The sequence below is a fragment of the Aedes albopictus genome, chromosome 3 (assembly GCF_035046485.1).
Source record: "Aedes albopictus strain Foshan chromosome 3, AalbF5, whole genome shotgun sequence".
Taxonomy (NCBI): Eukaryota; Metazoa; Arthropoda; class Insecta; order Diptera; family Culicidae; genus Aedes; species Aedes albopictus.
This window is the reverse complement of record NC_085138.1, coordinates 421,547,089-421,568,397: the sequence shown is the minus strand read 5'-3', so window position 1 is coordinate 421,568,397 and position 21,309 is coordinate 421,547,089. Positions and strand designations below refer to the sequence as shown.

General features: G+C 44.8%; 1 protein-coding gene across 1 annotated transcript in view; it reads right to left on the bottom strand.

Annotated features, from left to right (window-relative positions):
- Positions 1-21,309, bottom strand: part of LOC109433505 (tyrosine-protein kinase-like otk) — a 228,837-nt gene that overhangs the window by 12,019 nt on the left and 195,509 nt on the right. Inside the window, exons 10-11 of the mRNA XM_062856369.1 lie at positions 18,880-19,685; positions 18,633-18,805 (exon numbers count right to left, since the gene is read on the bottom strand). Of these exons, the coding sequence (XP_062712353.1) occupies positions 18,633-18,805; positions 18,880-19,685 (979 nt within the window). The remainder of the gene's footprint in view (positions 1-18,632; positions 18,806-18,879; positions 19,686-21,309) is intronic.

Sequence of the window (21,309 nt, the reverse complement as noted above, 5' to 3'; positions counted from 1 at the left end):
TGTACAAAATTCAATTGCTCACGTTATACTGTTTCATTGCTACAACAAAAGGTACTTCACCAATTCACATGAAATTTTGCAGGTGGAATGAACACTGAGAATTTGAGCAATTTTAATGTATCTATTGCAGAGTTACAGTTATATTTTTGTGTCCCGATTATTGCGGATACAGGCTTTACACATTCTAGGTGCTGAGTGGCCTTAGCGTGCATAGCACCAGTTCTGATTAGAAGAAAAAAAAAAATGTTTTTCCCAATATGCACACACATATCTTCCACACCCTGACAGGGGACAGCCTGACGTTTATCAACGTTTGCAATACTGCCGTAATTCTGCAAAGTGACGTAAGCGACATTGATGGTTTTGGCCCATTTTTTGATTATTATGCATAAAACTCTTACTCATCCTCTAAGTTTCTTTCCATAGATGATAGATTACGACTAGATCTTGCATTCTAATACAGCAGGCATACCACAAAGTTATTTTTACACCAGATACACCAAAACCTCCATTTAGGTAATGGGTCGGGACTGCCTAAATAGAATTTTTACCTAAATGGATTCATTACCTAAATGGATTCAGTTCATTACCTAAATGGAGTACAAGGTTGCAAAGAAGTTTAACTAGGGAGAGTAATTCGAATGGGAGATTTAAAGATGGTCATGCGGAGTTTCAGAGAACTTTCAAGGGAGTTTCTGTAGGGGAGGGGCTTCAGGGGCGTTTTCGGGGGTTTTGAAAGGTCTCAGGTGAGAATTGTCATGCAAATGACTAGCTGGGCGCGGAACACAAAAAACCCTGAAAAATTCCGCCAGACTGAAAAATTGTTGAATGTCGGGTCAATGTCGGGTAAATTTTTAACGTATGTTGGGCCACTGTTGGACCAACGTCGAACAACTGTTGGGTCTATGTTGGGTTTGGAGGCCAAAATAAAAACAGGTGAATGATAGGTTAATGTCGGGTATGACGTCATCAATCATAAGTACTCCATTTGTTCTGAACACAACCAAATTCTATTTAGGTAACGTTACCTAAATGGAGGGACCTAAATAGATTTTACCTAAATGGATCCTACCTAAATGGAGGTTTGAGTGTATCATGTATAATATACCAAAAAATATCGACATTTTGAATGGCGCTTACGTCACTTTGCAGAATTACGGCAGAATAGGGGATTTTTTTTTTACTATCGTACAAATTGGTACGAAGGTTCTCAGAATTTGATGACATTTTTCCATAGGTAGGGTTCATAAGTGTATGAACAAAACCTAAATTGAAATTTTCCGAAAATTTTCAGTGGTTGCTCAATTCTGTAAATTTTCAATAAGAAATTCTTCAATGACTAGTGGTCCGCAGTCTGTTTCTTGAATTCAATTTTGGCCCGCGAAGAAAGTTAGGCTGAGGATCACTGATCTAGCTATTTACAGCAGCAATAGATAATGTAGGAGACGATCAGTAAATAATGAGTAGACTGGGTCAACAAAGTCAATTTTTCGGAACCAAGCTTTTTCGATTCCTTTTAGCGTCCAAAACAACTGTGCAAAATTTGGGAGCGATTGGTTGCTTCTTCGTATTCCTCATTGTGATTGAAATTTGTATGGAATTTAGTATGGGAAAACGTGTTTTTTTGCATTTTTCTCATAAATTGAAATTTTCTTTTTTTTCTTTTTTTTCTAACTAATGACGTTAAAATATAGCCTAGGATATGCCGAAAAACTTTGCCGAAGACCGCAAAGTGATTCGACACTTGTGAAAAAAGTTATAACGTACAGATTGTCCGATAGTGCTTAACATTTAACATGTAAAGGAATAACATCAATAATGAAATCTCAATTTTTGGCCTAAGTTACCAGGCGAATAACTTTCTTTACAAGCGTCGGATCACTTTGCGATCTTCGGCAAAGTTTTTCGGCATATACTAGGCTTTACTTTAACGTCATTAGTTACATGGTATTAGACAAAAGAATTCAACTTATGAGTAAAATGCAAAAAAGTACGTTTTCCCATGCTAACTTCCATACAAATTTCAAACGCAATGCGGAATACGAGGAAGCAACCAATCGCTCCCAAATTTTGCACAGTTGTTTTGGACGCTAATATAGATTGAAAAAGCTTTGTTCCGGGTTGATACGATCATATTTAAAGTTTCTCCATACAACGTTGACCCACTCTAATAATGAGTTGATTCCATATAATGAGCGCGCAATCGCTTGAACTCTACTTACATACATTTATTTGTTCAACATCACATTTAAGACAAGACATAATCATCAATAGTACGCTACAATACTCGGTTTGTAGCTGCCGCTCTCCATCCTCGGTCATGCCCAATACTCGCCAGGTCACGCTCTTCCTGGTTCGCTCATCGTGCTCTCTGCGCTCCACACCTTCTTCTGCCAACCGGATCAGTAGCAAACATCAGATTTGCAGGGTTGTTGTCCGACATTCTTACAACATGCCCTACCGACCGTATCCTTCCGGCTTTAGCCACCTGCTGGATGCTGGATTCGCCGTAAAGTGCAGCGAGCTCGTGGTTCATCCTTCTCCGTTACTTACCGTTCTCCTGCATACCGCCGAAGATCGTCCTTAACATGCTCGAAAACTCCGAGCGCTTGCAGGCCCTCCTCGAGCATGGTCCATGTCTCGAGTCCGTAGAGGACCACCGGGGCAGCAGGGACGGATGTCCTGGGGCCTGACGCACCCCCCCGCTTGCGAGTCAGCCGCGTAGTTGCCGGCTAAGAATAGGACTACTAACCCCAATTCAAGGTGTCAAGCGACCCGTGCCGAGGAATGAGTGATCGAGGGGGTGAAAAAGATGCTCGATCTTTAACGGAGCCTGTGGGGTACCTGGGCACCCCCCACAGTATGCTGTCCCTTACCGCGTTAATGCAGAGCTCTGGCGTGGTGGACATTATTTCTCGTGCAACTCGTGGGAACAAGTATGAGCAAAAATCAAAAATCAATTAACTTAGGTGGAAGTAGTGGTGCGATCAACCCCTTCGCAAGAAGTGGGTTGATGAGGTCTCCGACAAGGAGAAGCGAGGAGTCAGGTGCTGGTAGCTTACGTAGCTCAAGCGTGGGAGCTCCTGTCCACTCCACGGCAAGCCAGCCGGTGGAGGTCATGGACGGAGCGTGGCTGCTGAGGGCCATCAGCCAAGAAGTTGGTAAAGGACGGCCCGCATTAGAGGTTGCTGAGCACCAGCTTGGCAAAATCATCGACTTTGCGACAACTAAGTCGAATATAAGCAAGGACCTGAAAACGGCCTTGCTTAGACTTAGAGTGTCTGTCGATGAGGCCAAGCAGGAGCACGCGGTGGCGTTGCTGGCTGCTACAGCTGCGGAACCAGCAAAGGAGAATGTGTCGAAGTTTACACAAACAGAGGCCTTCTCCTTCGCAGGTAGTCCGAGGAGTGTGGAAGCGAATGCTCGTGACAAACGTGGCAAGCATTCGCAGAAGCGGGCGAGGCAGCCGTCAGGTGAGGAGCTGTCTGGCGGCGCCCGCAAGGCCAGGCGTATAATAACCCCGAAAGCCGGTGGTAACGCTGGAAAGTCGGACCCCAGCCAGGGTTCCCGGAAAGCTGGGAAGGGTGGGCCTGAAAAGGCTGGCCCGTCCCGGAACGATGGGAATAAGGGGTTGCGACCAATGGTGGGCCCTCAGCAGCCACAGAGCAGGGCGGTCCAAGGAGAAGACCCTCATTGGACAAAGGTAGAGCGGAAGAAGAAGAAGAAGGTGAATCCGCAGGTAGAAGTACAGGACGCCAAACCAAGGCGTAGGAAGGCAGGTGCCAGGCGTGAGAAAGGCGACGCTATCGTCATCAAGACGGAACAGTCCAAGTACTCGGACGTCTTGAAGACGATGCGAAGCGACGCCAAGCTTGAGGGTCTTGGAGCCGACGTACGCAGTATTAGACGTACTCGTACGGGCGAGATGATCCTGGAGCTGAAGCGCCAGAAGGAGCACAAGGGCGCCGCCTACAAAAGGCTGGCAGAAGAGGTCCTTGGCGAAGGTGTGCAGGTGAGGGCTCTGACACATGAGGCGACTCTGAAGGTCAAAGACATTGACGAGATCACCGAAGTGGAAGAGCTCGTCACGGCACTGCGGCAACAGTGCGATGTGCAGGTGGCCGCCGCAGCCGTTAAGCTACGGAGAGGGCCAGCAGGGACACAGATAGCTTTGGTTCAGCTACCTGTGGCGGATGTTAAAAAGTCCGTTAAAGTAGGGAGTATTAAGGTGGGCTGGTGTGTATGTCACCTGACATTCCACGAGCCACCTGAGGTTTGCTTCAGGTGTCTGGAACCAGGACACAAGTCGTGGGACTGCAAAGGCCCCGACAGGCGCAAACTGTGTAGGCGATGCGGCGCTGAAGGTCATAAGGCCCAAAGCTGCACGAGTCCGCCCATATGCATGATCTGTACCGGGAAAACCTCGAAAAACAGACATGCGATGGGTGGTCCAGGGTGCCCGGCCTTTAAGAAAGCCGCAGTGAGCAACAAATCACAGTGCAGGTAACGCAGCTGAACCTGAACCACTGTGATGCGGCTCAGCAACTGCTTTGTCAGGCGGTTTCTGAGTGGGAGACGGATATCGCCATCATTTCGGACCCATACCGAGTACCCGCCGGCAACGGCAACTGGGCCTCGGATGGGACCAGGAAAATGGCGGCGATATGGACGACGGGTAAATACCCCGTGCAGGAGTTGGTGTCTACTACCTATGAGGGCTTCGTGGTCGCCAAAGTAAACGGGGTCTTCTTCTGTAGCTGTTATGCGCCTCCGCGGTGGCCGATCGAGCGGTTCACGCAAATGCTGGACCGCTTAACGACCGTGCTAACAGGGCGAAGGCCGGTGGTAATAGCGGGTGACTTTAATGCCTGGGCTGTGGAATGGGGAAGCCGTTTCACGAACCAGCGGGGTCAGATCCTGCTAGAAACACTGGCCATCTTAGATGTCGACTTGGCTAACGTCGGTACCAAGAGTACCTATAGTCGAAACGGAGCGGAGTCAATTATTGACGTGACCTTTTGTAGTCCTGGCCTAACAAGTAGTTCGAACTGGAGAGTAGATGATGGCTACACTCACAGCGACCACCTGGCGGTTCGCTACAGTATCGACTACAACAACAGCAGACAGCGGATAGAAGAAGAGGCGGCTAGGCCAAGGCCAAGCCCTCGTAGGTGGAAGACATCATACTTCGACGAAGAGGTATTTAGGGAAGCGCTCCGCCGTGAGCGAAACTTACTCGGTTTAGACGGCGACGAGCTGGTAGCGGTGCTCTCACGTGCGTGTGATGCGACCATGCCTAGGAGAGTCCACCCCAGAAATGGGAGGCCACCGGCTTACTGGTGGACCGACGCGATTGCGGACCTGCGCCGCGCCTGCCTACGGGCTAGGCGGCGGATGCAGCGAGCACGATCAGAGGAGGAGCGAAACGAACGGCGGGTGGTGTTCGCCGCTGCAAAAGCCGCGCTCAAGACCGAGATAAGAGCAAGCAAGAAGGCCTGCTTTGAGGGTCTCTGTCAGAGTGCCAATACGACCCCGTGGGGTGATGCCTACAGGATCGTTATGGCCAAGACGAGAGGTGTGATGGCTCCTACAGAGCAATCTCCAGAGATGTTGGAGGGGATCATTGGAGGACTTTTTCCGCGTCATGATCCTAGTCCTTGGCCTCCTTTCGTAGGACAGCCGGGGACTGGGGCTGGCGATGAGGAAAGGGTCACCGATGTGGAACTTGCGGGGATAGCTAAGTCCCTTAGCGTAGGTAAGGCCCCAGGTCCGGACGGAGTTCCGAACCTGGCCTTAAAAGTAGCTATTGCAGAAGCTCCCGAGATGTTCAGGTCTGCTATGCAGAAATGCCTGGACGAGGGAGTTTTCCCAGAAGCTTGGAAGAGGCAGAGCCTGGTACTATTGCCAAAGGCGGGGAAACCACCCGGAGACCCGTCGGCATATAGACCAATATGCTTGATTGACACGGCGGGGAAGGTGCTCGAAAAGATCATCCTCAATAGAATGTTGAAGTTCACTGAGGGCGTAAATGGTCTCTCGAGCAACCAGTATGGCTTCCGGAAGGGGAGGTCCACCGTAGACGCTATCTTGTCGGTTACAAAAACCGCCGAGAAAGCACTCGAGCCTAAGAGGAGGGGAATTCGCTTTTGCGGGGTAGTGACTCTGGATGTAAGGAATGCATTTAATCGCGCCAGTTGGGCTGCTATTGCTGATGCGCTCTTGCGTCTGGGGATACCGGAGTACTTGTACAAGATTCTCGGAAGCTACTTCCAGAATCGCGTACTAGTATACGACACGGAGGTGGGTCGGAAGTGCTTTCACATAACCTCAGGAGTCCCGCAAGGTTCCATCCTGGGTCCGGTGTTATGGAATGTCATGTACGACGAGGTGTTGAGGTTAGAGTACCCAGTGGGAGTGGTGATTGTCGGATTTGCCGACGATATTACGCTCGAAGTCTACGGTGAAACGATCGAGGAGGTGAAGTTGACTACCGACCACTCGATCAAGGTTGTGGAGGCGTGGATGCGGTCCAGAAAACTGGAGCTGGCTCACCACAAGACAGAGGTGACGGTTGTGAACAACATGCAGTCGGCGCAGCAGACGGAGATCAGTGTAGGAGAGTGCACTATCCTGTCGAAGCGCTCTGTCAAGCACTTGGGCGTGATGATCGACGATAAGCTTACCTTCGGTAGCCACGTCGATTATGCCTGTAAAAGAGCCTCCACAGCTATTGCGGCACTGTCCCGGATGATGTCCAATAGCTCAGCGGTGTACGCCAGTAAGCGCAAGCTTCTGGCTAGTGTTGCTACGTCCATACTTAGGTATGGCGGCCCGGCGTGGGGTACCGCGCTAAGTACTGAATGCTACCGACGGAAGCTGGAAAGTACTTACAGGCTTATGTGTCTGAGGGTTGCAAGCGCGTACCGTACCGTGTCACACGACGCTCTCTGTGTCATTACTGGTATGGTGCCTATCAGCATTCTTATCAGTGAGGACATGGAGTGCTTCGAAATGCGCGGCACAAGAGGCATACGCAAGACTGTCAGGATGGCCTCTATGGTCAAATGGCAGCGCGCGTGGGACAGTTCCACCAAAGGAAGGTGGACCCATAGGTTGATACCGAGGGTAGATAGTTGGATTAATAGGCGCCATGGGGAAGTTTCATTCCACCTGACACAGGTCCTTACAGGTCATGGTTGCTTCCGACAGTATCTACACCGTTTCGGGCATGCGGATTCTCCCGAATGCCCAGTGTGCAATGGTTTAGAGGAAACGGCGGAACACGTGTTGTTCGTGTGCCCGCGTTTTCGCACAATGCGTGACCGCATGCTTGCCACATGCGGGGAGGACACAACTCCGGACAACTTGGTCCAGAGAATGTGTGGGGATGAGATTAGCTGGAATGCCGTTTCAACGGCTATCACCCATATCGTCTGGGAGCTACAGAGGAGGTGGCGCGTGGACTCGGAGAATGGCTAGTCCAGATGCAGTACAAGAGGTGGTCCAGGGGTTCGAAGTCGGCTTCGTAGGTCATACCGGTGCCCTGCGGTCGAGATCGACCCTTACAGCGATTAAGTGGCCGCGGAGAGGAAGTCTCGGTAGCGGTGCTGTCGTGGCGTCGGTCTACTGGGTTGGATCTGAGCCCGCGGTTGGAAAGGGGTCCCCGGCAAGGGTCGGGGTAGGTGAGACCCTGCTGTCTGCAACCTACGGATGCATCTGATAGGGCCTGAAGGGTAGTGATACCCTTCCTTTGCGGGCAGGTCAGATCGGGTTGCACGTGGGCATCAGTTCTTGATGTCCGCTCAGCAGTAGGGCGCGGGCGGGGTTGACCCTGCCCGCCTTCCGAGGACAAAGGGAGTGGCGAGGACCACTCGGGAAACTGGCTAAGCGCCAGCATGCTATCGTGATGGACTCTCCAGAGCGAGTCATCGATGTTCGTTGCTGCTAGGCTACGGCAGCTAACCTTGAGGGTGCGATATGCACTAGCCCCTCTCTGAAGCAATACCTTCTTGGTGGTTCCGGAGAGACGTAGGGTTTGGCGACCATAGGAATGTGTTTTAGTGGGTCGAGGAGAGAGTAGTCCTGGCTTCTACCGGCATTGTAGAAGACGGCCTCATCCCCACACTACCCTAACCTTCCTGTTAGGGTGTCTGATGAGCAGATTTATCCCCCTATGGTTTAGAAGGAAAAAAAAAAAAAAAAAAAAAAGAGGACCACCGGTCATATTGACGTTTTGTACATGGTGTATTTGGTGCGTGGGTGAATCTTTTTAGACCGCAGCTTCTTCTGGAGCCCGTAGTAGGCACGATTTCCGCTGTCTCCGCATCCCCGTCTATCGTAACATTACTACCCAGACAGATCCGGTCGTGTTCGGTTCCACCTGCCAGCATGTACTTTGTTTTTGAGGCATTCACCACCAGTCCGACCTTTGCTGCTTCACGTTTCAGGCGGGTGTACAGCTCTGCCACCGTTTCAAATGCTCTGGCGATAATGTCTATGTCGTCCGCAAAGCACACAAATTGACCGGATTTTGTGAAAATCGTTCCCCGGCTGTTGCGCCGGGCTCGTCGCATTACACCTTCCAGAGCGATGTTGAAGAGTAGGTATGAGAGTCCGTCACCTTGTCGCAGTCCCCGGCGAGATTGGAATGAACTGGATAGTTCATCCGAAACCCTTACGCAGTTTTGCACACCGTCCATCGTTGCTTTAATCAGTCTAGTCAGCTTCCCAGGAAAGCCGTTTTCGTCCATGATTCTCCATAGCTCTGCGCGGTCCATACTGTCGTATGCCGCTTTGAAGTCGATGAACAGGTGATGCGTTAGGACCTGGTAGTTCATACCACCTTACCAAGACTGGCAAAAGTTTTAGGCACCCGACTGCCTATGTATTGTTCTGTTCTACCAACCAAGCCGATCTGTTTAAAAGCACAGGTCGCACGGCAGAAGTTTCACGCATTCGATGTATTCGTTCAATACATGGCCTATTTGCCTAATTTCACCTTCTAAATATAAAATTTTCACACTTGTCCGTTACCTTGCGAATTCTATCATATCTATCATTTCATTATCCACTTTGATCTCCACTCCCTTATACTATGAGTAGAAAGAGACCGATATAGCCACAAAATCATCAAGTTATTAATAGAATACGGTCGATAAATCAGTATATGTTAGGTAAAAGATGACGGAAGATGATCTGGAATAGCACTTTGTAGGCGGCACTCAAAATGATGATCGCTCGAAAGTTCTCACACATTAATTTGTCGCCTTTCTTGTAGATGGGACAAATTATCCCTTCCTTCCACTCCTCCGATAGCTGTTCGGTTTCCCATATCTTGACTACTAACTGGTGCAGACAGGTGGCCAACTTTTCTGGGCCTATCTAGATGTATTCTGCTGCGATACCGTCCTAACCAGCCGCTTTGTTGTTTTTGAGCTGGTGGATGGCATTCTTAACTTCCCTCAGCGTGTTCGTTCCTGTCCTCGGCTGCACCAACATAGCCATTTCCTTTGCTGCCTTGATCTCCCGTGCCTATTCAGGTGCTAGTCGAAGTGCTGCTTCCACCTTTCGATCACCTCACATTTTTCCGTCAGGAGGCTCCCGTCCTTATCCCTGCAGATTTCGGCACGTAGCCTTTGTAGGATGCGTTGAGCTTCTGGTAGAACTTACGTGATTCTTGAGAACGACACAGCAGTTCCATTTTCTCGCACTCAGCTTCTTCCAGGCGGAGCTTTTTCTCCCGGAAGAGACGGGTCTGCTGCTTCCGCTTCTGTCTGTATCGCTCCACATTCTGTCGGGTTCTATGCTACAGCATTACCGCCCGCGCTGCGTCCTTCTCCAGAACCGTTCTGCACTCCTCGTCGAACTAATGGTTTCGTCGACTCCGTTCTACGTACCCGATAGTGCTCTCGGCTACGTTGTTGATGGCTGCTTTGACTGTACTACAGCAGTCCTCTAGAGGGGCCACATCGAGCACACCTTCGTCCGGCAACGCTGCCTCGAGATTCTGCGTGTATGCGGTGGCGGCATTCGGTTGCTTCAGTCGCACTAGATCGTACCGGGGCGGCCGCCGGTAATGTACGTTGTTAATAACGGAGAGTTTTGGGCGCAGTTTAACCATCACCAGGTAGTGATCAGAGTCGATATTAGCGCCACGATAGGTCGTGACGTCGATAATGTCGGAGAAGTGCCATCCATCAATCAGAACATGGTCGATTTGCGATTCCGTTTGTTGTGGTGATCTCCAGGCGTAACGATACGGGAGGCTGCGCTAAAGAAGCTACTACGAGTGGCCATGTTCTTGGAGGCGGCGAAATCAATGAGTCGTAGGCCGTTTTCGTTCGTCTGCTGGTGGGCGCTGAACTTACCAATCGTCGGTCTGAATTGCTCCTCCTGGCCTACCTGAGCGTTTAGGTCTCCTATGATGATCTTGACGTCGTGGTTTGGGCAGCGGTTGAACTCGCGTTCGAACTGCGCGTAACATGCGTCTTTGTCATCATCAGTGATTCCGGAGTGAGGGCTGTGCAGTGCACGTTTATTATGCTGATGTTGAAGAATTGGCCCTTGATCCTCAACCTGCACATTCTTTCGTCGATCGGCCACCAACCGATCACGCGCCTCTGCATGTCGCCCATCGCTATGAAAGCTGTTCCCAGCTCATGTGTGTTGCCGCAACTCTGGTAGATGGTATGATTACCTCTAAACGTTCGCACCATCGATCTTGTCCAACACACCTCCAGCAGCGCTACGATTCCAAACTCGCAGTCCTTCAGTACATCGAATTTGAAGTTGAGAGGTCTGCAGTTCCACGTACCAAGCTTCCAATCGCAAGCCCCTTTTCGTCGATGTGGTCGTTGCCATTGGTTCGCATTCTTCTCTTGTTGATTTTTCGATCCTAGTCTTTTTTACGGCTGGCTCGCAGGGCCTGGCACCAGCCCACTAACCCAGGGAACTGGGCTTACCTTCCCGGAAGCTACGGGTTCTGCTTTGGCATTTCCTCCAACTACAGTGCTAAATAGTTAGGCTAAAACGTCAGTCTTCGCCGGGGTGGTATTTTTAATGAGCGCCCAAGAGATAATATTTCACCTGAGCTTCACCCCCAAAAATGAGACTCCTGTCAAGTTAATGTTTGATCGAGAAATGAAAACCCGATTAGACGATCTTCGGAAGGGATCAAATGGTTACATGTTACGATATCAAGAAGAACGCAACAAATGTTGACATACTCCTATGACGACTATGCTCGTGGAGGATGTATTCCTACGTGGTTTAAGAACCTCCCCCTATTTATTGGTGCAAATTTTGAAACCTAGCCTTTTCAGGCACACCCAGAATAGTGTAAGTCTTCATAAACATCATACGTGGAGACCCTCAGTCCATTAGACGACGAACCCGAAAGCTTCGAAACTCTGTGATGTCCATGTCTTTGAGATGCCAACGAGTCAGAGCTGGTAGCAAAAACTGATGGTCAAAATAGTTAATTTAGTGACCAATTTTTCGAAAATAATGACCAAATAGTGACTTACAGATAGCAAAAAAGTGACTAAATAGTGGCTTTTGGCACTCAAAATTTGATTAGTGACTAAAAATTTGTTGGACAAATTTGATTATAAAAACCCTGGAGAAAATTCTGTCAAGAAAAATAAAAATATTGCAACTTTATAATTCATGGTGGCGTACCTCCTTCGAAAGTTTCTGAATAACGATCATTCCGAATATTCAATGCAATGTTTGACAAACATGTAAAAGAATTCCAAATTTCTTTAAAATATTTAAAGAGTCCATATACTTACTCTAGGTGGAATTCCTAAAATATTACCAGGCGTGATTTTTCATTTATTTTCTGGCGGATTCTTCGTGGTATTACGGGGAAAATTGGTCGATGGTTTGTTGATTAGATTGAAGTTTTCACAATCCAAAAAAGTCGTAATATTTCACAAAAAGTCGGCATGCTACTGAAAAGACTGCAAAGATGTTGCGGTTTTCCGGGTTTTTCGTTTTCTAGCATTTTAACTTGGGCAGTCTCAGATTCAATCGAATGGTTGTATTTTCTCCTTCATCAGGCATTTCGATGTATTTAGCTTCTTCTTCAGGGAACAAGTGCCATGACGCTTTCGTTTTCAATAAGCTTCATAAACGCATACTCTGTCAGCGTGAAATGTAAACATTAGAAACAATTTCTGATCCAAAACGTTAACTCTTTACTTTCCTCAGATCTTATCCGTTCATTGAAATTATATTGGTTAGATTGCGAAATCACAATGATTTTGGAGAGATTTTATCTTTGACACTTCACAAAAGAGTTTTGTTATAAATCATTCAGGATTTCAACAAAAGCATACTGAAAGATATTCATCAACACATATTTTCCGAATGCAGAGTTATTCTTTCAAGTATTTTTTTTTTCAGAAAATATTTGAGAAATATTTTTAAAAAATATTCCAGGATAAAAGGATCGAACCAATTTTTTTTTCAGGATTCTTCTTTTTCTGAAGGCTCTATGTTCCTACTGGAAGTTGGCCTACCTCTCTTCAACTTAATGTTCTTTGAGCACTTCCACAGTTATTAACTGAATAGCTTTCTTTGCCTGCTATTGCAAGAATTTGTATCCAGCTTTTTACGCTAACCTGCCATAAATTTTGAATCACCCCCTTCTGACGTATATTGCCGACACTATAATAAATATTATGGTTGGGTCAAAGTATGCTTGGCGAAGGTGAAAATGTTGCTTGTTGACAATGGAACGTCATACATTTTCACCCATCTTCAAAGCAAATTTTAGATTGATTTCCTATTCTAACTTCTAATATTTATTATATTGTAGGTGGATTGACTGCGTATGGAGAAAGCCCAGGAAATCTCGGATAGCTCGTGGAGAAATTACCATGCTGGATGAGTTACTGTGTAGATTGTTCTGGAATTTTCGGGATAACTGGAGGATATTCTCGGTGGTATCTTGGAAAAAATCCCGGGAAATTTTTGCAGAAATTTCTGTGGAACTCGTGGCGGAAATTCTGAGGATCTCCTGAAGTGGAAATATTGTTGGAGGAATTCTCAAGGAATTCAGAGAAATTCCCAGGAAACCCCTGGAGAGAGTCGCTCATAAATACTTAGGTGATACTTGGTGAACCGCTCAATCAATTCCCGTTTAATTTCAATAGCTCTTCCTGGGGAATTCATGGAAGGATTACCGAGAACTTCCTGGAGAAAATCTGTAAAGAAATCCTGGAGAAATTCTCGTGGAAGTGCTGCAGGAGTTCTTAAAGAACTGCTGAAGGATTCTCTGGATAAATTCCTGGGGCTATTCCCGGAGAATTCCTAGAGGTATTCCTAGGCAACCCTCTGCAAGGGTATCAGGAGAACTTCGGGAGAAATTCCCGAGGAGCTCCTGGATTGATTGTTAGGAAACTTTGGGGAGGATTCCCCAGAAAACTCCTGCCTGGAGGAAGGAAATCATTGATGAAATTGCCAAAACAAAATTAACCAAAAGAATCACTAAAATTCACAAATAAATTTCAGAAAAAAATTGGAGAAATAAATGTTTTGAGATTTTCTTACCACAAAACACGGTGCATAGATTACGAGTTTTACTGTTTCAAGAATGGTTGTTCTTCCGATCTTCATGGGCTGGTTTGTGGCATAGAAAAACAATTCTTGCCAATGTGTTTAGTAACTTCTACGCTTCTCCCTCTGTAAAATATGTCTATATGCATGGAATTGTCTGGCATAAGCTATATGATGAAACTCCGAAACAATTTCGATTGGGATCTGATCAAAATTTGGGTGGTTTTTTATGAGGTTTTGTGGTGAAATTGCGGTTATTTATTTTTAAAAAATACTGGGCGGAGTTTCGGATGATTTCTGTGAATTTCAGTGTGGATTTCGAGCGATACACTGGTAGATGTTGCTAAGGTTTTCTAGCGTGTTTCCGGTAAAAATGTCGTAAATACGTGCTCATAGAAAGTCCTTTTAAATACGACATTCGAGGGAGATCTGGACGGACAGTAATATAGTCGTTTTTCGTCGCTTGTTATGTATTGTTTAGCAGAATACAAGGCCAATTTCCATAAGAATCGACTAGTTTCTTGATCATCTGGTACCTAAAAGTATATACATGTAGTTAGAAATAAAAAGTAGAAGATACCGTGGAATCTAAATAAAAACAGTGAAAATTCTTGACAGCTCAATCAACAAACGAAAATTATTGCCTACTTAGATTAACCCATAAAATTTGTTGGCAAGAAATGTCAGAATCGAATCACCCCTAGTCATTTTATAGCCAGCGTAAAAAGCTGGATATTATAAGGCAAGAATTTGTATATTATAAGACCGGAACGGGAATCGAACCCGCCGTCTCCGGATTGGCGATGCATAGCCTCAACCACTAGGTTATTTGAAGACCCATTTAGGATTGCATTTGTTAGACATTCCTTAAAGAATTTTATCGGGCCCTCAAAATTTTTGTCAGAATTTCTTCAAGGAAGTACACCAGAATATCATACGGAAGATCTTGCATGAAATTGATACAGAAATTATTACATACTAGCTGCCCCCGGCAAACTTTGTCTTGCCTACTGCGTTTTTTGACGTTTCATGTTTCTAGCCAAGACCAAGTCCCCGGTCAAAATGTATGGAAAATAGATTTTCAAAAACTCTCAATTTTTCCACGTTTTTTTGCCTCATAAACCTTCCTTGGGTAAAAACTAACAGAACAAAACTCAGACGACTCAAATCGGACCATCCGTTTGCAAGTTATGCGCGGTCCCACGTATGCCACTGCATTTTATATATATATAGATAGATATATTACAGGTACACATGCCATTCAGTATGTTAATGCAATCATATGCAAAAAATTGAACTTTATCGTAGACAGACGTTCTAGCTCGAACAAATTTATTCAAATTTTCTATATAAATTTCCACTAGCGACACCTAGGCAACCAATTGCCACAGTGCAGTTGACAGTTTCATAAACCACGTGCTTCCAGCCGCTTACTTACCACCCAATTCACCACCCACCGAGAAATAAAATCAAAACAAACACTCAAAATCATTCCTACATCTGCACACCAAATTTTTATTGCTGGAAATCAGCAAATTTTTGCTGATTTTTTTTTGTGCTGTAAGTCCAGCAACTCTTCCAGCAAAGTAAAACTTGCTGATCAATCAGCAATGCCAAAATCCAGAAAAGTGACAGCTCGTTTGCTGAACGATCAGCACTATTAATTTTGATTTTGCTGGTTAACCAGCAATCGATGGTCGAGTCACTTTTTCTTTGGTTTTGCAATGATTTTTAGATTCAATCTCAATCAAAACACAATTAAGAAGAATGAGATTGTTTTATTTGAAATATTGTAGTCAATAACATTTCATTACTATTTTCATATTTAATTTTCAATCATCTTAATTTACTTCCAAGGCACATCCAGCTCGAATACAAATTTTCTGCTTCCGAAACATCCGACACCAGTGCTAAAAGTGAAAAACAAGGTGAAAAATGACAAAAAAATCACATTTTGATTTAACAATTTTTATATCTACTTACTGAACAGCTCTTTCGTAAGATATCCTCGTATGGTTTTCATGATTCTAATTGTAGTTTGAGGATCAAACATTACTAAAATTAATAAAGAGCACTTTATAATAACGGGAAACTGAAACAATAAATTTGTTTTAAGTTCTTTGTTGACAGTTCGACCAAATTGCTGATTGTCAGCAAAAATGCTATTGCCGATATACGTTCAGCAAAAATGTTTGCTGATTTACAGTGAATTCATAAATCGATTGCTGGTTTAAAATATTTTGACATTTGGAGTACTGATTAGCAGCAAATAACAAAGTGCTTGCTGTTATACAGTATTATGCAAAACTGAAAACCAGTAAAGTAATGAAGGGTTGCTGCATATCAGCAAAAACTTGTTTTGCTGAAATGCTTTCAACAATTTGGATTGCTGGATGACTGAAGGAAAATTTGGCGCATGCGTCACATTCGCAAAGATTTTCCAATGCGAGTGAAGTTCATCCAAATGCAGTTCTATTCAAGCAAATCTATGTAATATAAAAGTTATAATGTGTAAAATAGTTTACAAGAGTCCTGCGCTAATTTGTGCAAAAGATTTTAGACAATAAATAAAAGTAATTTACTCTGCACAAATTATGTGGCAACATTATTAGCGTGCAACACGTGCGATCTTTTCCCGCCATCCGGCTGGAAGACGACCGTGGTCAAACTTGAACGTCTGTCTGTGACTTTATTGTCTCCAGTAACACAAAGCTTGAATTTCACTTTTTAAATATCAACTCGTTTTTTACTCGCGTACTAGATTTCAGGAGTTTGAAAATAGATGAAAATAGTGACTTTTTCACAGACCCATGACCCATAAAAGGTTAAAATCCCTGGTAATAAACAAATACCAGGGATTTTAACCTTTTATGGGTCATTCATCCCGTAAGTCACAGAAAAAGTGACTTTAGTTGAAAAGTCTTGAAAATAGTGACTTTATAGTGACTTACACGAAAATAGTGACCAAGTCACTAAATACTGACTCGCTACCAGGCCTGCGACGAGTAAACTCAGGGAAAAATGTAAACTCTCAGATGTAAACTGCCGTGAATCGCATATCAGTCCCATCTTTGCTGGATTTCCTATACAAATGGGACAAATATGCGATTCACGGCAGTAAACGAATCGCCGAAACGACAGGTTCATCACACTGCATATGTACATGCATTGTAATAAACAATCGGTACGTAGAAAGCTCCTCGCATAGCGATTCACATGGTGTTTAAGCGGTTTTGGAAACGCGGTTTGGACGAAAACTGTGGCCGGTGTGCTTGAACGCAGGTTCAATAACTTCATGGTCAAGGTCGCGTGAGACTTCCATGAGAACTCCTTGGACTGTTGGTAGAAGTATTCGTAACGTGTCGTCGGTTAACGAGGATCAAGAAATCTCCTCGGTGGATTCTTTAGTTCACATAAAATAAGTATGTCCTGATTCCGTTCCTCTCAAGTGACAGGAGGGACTCTACCCCATTACCCCGAATAATTGGGCCACTACCCCAAAAGTATGTTTTTAGATGATTATCCCAGAGGCTGGCGATAAGGGGCCGGATGAACAACAAAATACACCTTTCTTCATAGTTGGGCCACATTCAATGCTTGCTGGTAGACACAGTCAAGATAATGAGTTTATTGAAAGTAAAATATTTTCATAGATCCGTACGCTCGTTTGAGAGGCAAATACTGCCGTGAATCACAAATCTGTCCCACGTGCATAGGAGATCCAGCAAGCATTGAACTGATATGCGATTCACGGCAGTATACTCTTTTTCTCTCGGTTATTTTACTGAGTGAGAAGGGGGAATATATATATGAAGCTGGTTCTCATATCTGGTAAAATGAGCTTATAGACATCTTGCGGGCTCAATTAGGATATACATATTGAGTGTGATAATTGTTAGAAAAAGTACTAATGAAATCCCGTCCATAATCCAAACAAATTACATATACACACTCGTGGATATAACGAATTTATTTTCAATGTATTTCAGAAAATTGGTCCAGCCAACCTTTCGTAAGTAGTTCAGTATTCTCTGGAAAATAGATAGAGTCTTGTACCATTTGGGCAGTTGTACCTATTTTGGGCACTTGCCGCTATAACTAAGTCAATTTCAAACCGATTGATTTGAAATTTTGTATAGAGTTAGGCACGCACAGTATCTAACTCTGTACAAAAACTCAAATCAATCGTTTTGAAACTGACTTAGTTATAGCGGCAAGTGCCCAGAATAGGCACACCTGCCCAAATGGTACAATACCCTACTGCGCTAAATACGTAACTTTCGCATCCAAACTTTTGCACGTTTATTTCGCATAAAAATCCGCTTTTCTAGGCACATCCAGCACCATGCGTCTCCATCCTCTTGTATTAATGTACGTGGAGACCCTAAGCTCGTTAAGCGACGAACCCGAAAGCTCTAAATCTCGGTGATGTAGGTATGTACCATACGAATCCAGTCTGGTCGGAAAAAAGAAGAGCAAAAACAACGTTCAACATAAAACCAGACGGCGGGGAAGTCAGACCTGGAAATTTCCATAACGATGAAGTGCTGGAAATTTCCATAACGATGAAGTGCTTAGAATTATAAAATTAAAGTTCTACTATTTAAATGGCTCTCTGAACCTCCTTACCCAAGCAACACACATGTTATAATAGAGTTACGACAGCGCAAGTTTTGGTTGTATAGAAGTTTATTTTACGTTATTCTAACATTGTGTTGAAATGACGTTAAATAAACTTCTATACAACCAAAACTTGCGCTGTCGTAACTTATATATAACATGTGTGTTGCTTGGGTAAAACTTATATTTTTAACAATGTTTTTCTTTTTTGAGATACGGACTCGTTTAGTGATTCCAGTGAGCTTTTCGTTCTTTGAAGGAAGCACGACATTATACATTGAACTAGCATGCAACGCCCAGTGGTACAGTCGAAAACTTTTTCCTACAGGTGCAGTGAGAACTGAACCCGCACTCCTCCATGCAATGATGCATGTGATATCCTATCTAAATACTAGTTACAAAACCGCAGAGTATTTACATTGTATTCCAAGCCCCCTAGAACAGCTTACTTGTGAATAATCCGGGCCTTGTAGATGGCATCCATTCCTCGTCCAATTTGGTGAGCTAGTGCAAGTATCTGCGGTATGTTCAGCGGTGGAGGCTTGCTGGCGTTCTTCGCTTCGACGCTACCATTTTGCGGAATGCTTGGCGACGTCGCCAACAAAAATTGCTTTAGATCTCCCTAAAAATATTGTAAATGAATTAAGATGCTTCGGTTTCAGAGAGAGAGAGAGTGGTCAATGAACAATCACTCACCCAATCGGTGTATTCCAGCAGCATGTAGTGTGGATCCTTATCGCGGCACAGCCCGAACAACTTCACCACATTTTTGTGCGAAACGGTCCGGAACAGGTCCAGCTGCCGCCGGAATTCCGAACAGCAATGTTCGTCCTTCACCTTGGTCAACGCTTTCACCATCACCGGTTTGTAGTCGTTCTCCGGTTTGATCTCGTTCAGTTCCTCGTTCGAAGGCTTCTTGGTGATCTTCTCGTCCTCTGTCGTTACTTCGGTGTTGGAAGCATGGGTCACTTCATCCCCCGCGGCAGGTTCCTTCACGGGTTCCGCCTTCGCCGTTTTGCAATCGTTCTCCTTGATTTTCCCGATGAACACGTCGCCAAAGTCACACTTACCTATCTGGAGCATATCGATCACACTGGATCGCGGAACCGCCAGTTGATCCAGAATCGAACTGGAGCTGTTCGATTTCTTCGATTTGTTCGAGTTGACCGTGTCATCGCTCTTCTCCTGTCCTCCTTCCACATTCGAACCGGTTTTCTGATGACCCGACTTTCCAGACTTCGCCTTCGATTTCGACCCATCCTGCGAGGACTTTTCCGGTAGGCACGGTTCGATTTCACAGTTTTTCAGGTCTACGTCTCCGTTCTCCTTGGAGCTCATGTTAAGGCGGGCCTTACGGGCCGCCCGACGATGGCGGCACCACAGCATTAGGCCCACCACTAGGATGATGTAGGCAAAGGCCACGGACATGGTGATGAGGACCGCTCGCGTGATCAAGAAACCGTCTTCGGATGATTCCTCCGGTTGAGGCATGCTGTCGGCAGCTGGAGAGAAGGAAAATAAAACATTAGGGAATTTTGGGGTAATGCGCAGCAGTTAACAACAAATAAATGCATGGATTTATTTTCATAGTTTCGTTCTAACCCAAGTAACATTTTGATGACCAAAAAGTCTTCTGAGAACCGGCTAAAACCTTATACACAGAGAACAGACATCCAAGTCCAGTTCCAAAACTGTGTGAGAAATTTAACGGCCATTTGAAATCGGCAACACAAGTGGCAACATCCTGGCGCTGCAATCGATTAATTTCCCATACTAATTTAATTCACCACTTAAAATGTTTCAATTCACCACTGACTGTGGCAATATGGTGTTTGGTGGTGTTAGGGTTTTCATCGTGTATTGGTTTGCAACAAGGTTTGCAACCTTACTCAAGTGAAGATTCAAATCCTTACACAACATTCTGAATGATTTTCTATTCTAGCCTGGATGTCTGTTCTTTGGTAATTGTGGAAACGGTCGACTGATAGGCAGAATTTATCCCTCCACAACTGGCTTTTCGGTCCGGAAAATTATGAGCGGGGTGATTCTATTACATCCGACGTTTCGGCCCTTGGTTTGGACCTTCTTCAGGGAGGTAATAGGGGACCGAATAGTTAATTGTAGAGGGATAAATTCTTTTATTTTGGTTTTATTATGGTTCCAAAAACGTCTTTGTGACTAAAAAATGTTACTTGGGAAATAAATAATATCATACATTTTTCAGTCTTAATAAAGTCGAAGTTATTATTTCCTCACTTATATATGAATTTGAGGGTTGACCCTTTGGAGCCGAGGAGGTACCCGTAAATGAAACTGAGCATGACGAACGTGTTTGAGAACAGCGAGGTTGTGAATAGATCCGGTTCCAGAAGGTAAGTGGAGTTCCTCTGATATACTATGATAAACTGTTGTAGCATCCCTTACATCTTTCGCCTTATTCAAATCTGTTTCACATTAACATCTTGAAATTCAATCCTAGAGAACGAAGCCTTAAATTCATAGTTTACATTCCGTTCTCAGTAGGTCATAAAATTCCATTACAAGGTCGTCTCGAACCTTTCTTTTGTTTACACACTTTTGCCTGTTGAATAAGCACAACTGTTTTTAGCCTTCCACATGGGCGCAGCTATGCTTACGCTGCAGGGCCATATGGTTGTAATTAAATTGTTTTTGGAAACATCGCTTGTGGCTTGAGTTTGGGCAAGCATGAGCAAGTAGCCTTTAAGATATATGGTAAGCGAAATACACGGGCAGTCGAGTACTGAAGTTGAAACAGAGAACGTGACATGTTATGCTATCATCCGAACTCCAAACGTTAGTCTGTTCGGGAAATCTCTTGTGAAGTTACTCCGGAAGACTTAAAGAGTATTCGCCGATTATTCCTTTGAGAATAATTCCAGAAATTCTTTTATGAAGCTCTTCGGGAAGTTGTTAAAGAGTTTTCTTGGAATTCCTTCGCAAAGGAGTTCATCTGAAATCTCTTTTTGGAAATTCTTGGAATTTTTCTTGGATTTGCTATGGGAATCCCTTCCGGAGCTCCTAAAGAAGTTAACTTGATAATTCCTCTGAGGAATCCTTCAGATGGACCTCTAAGAATTTCTTCAGGAGTTCCTCCAAGATGGTTTT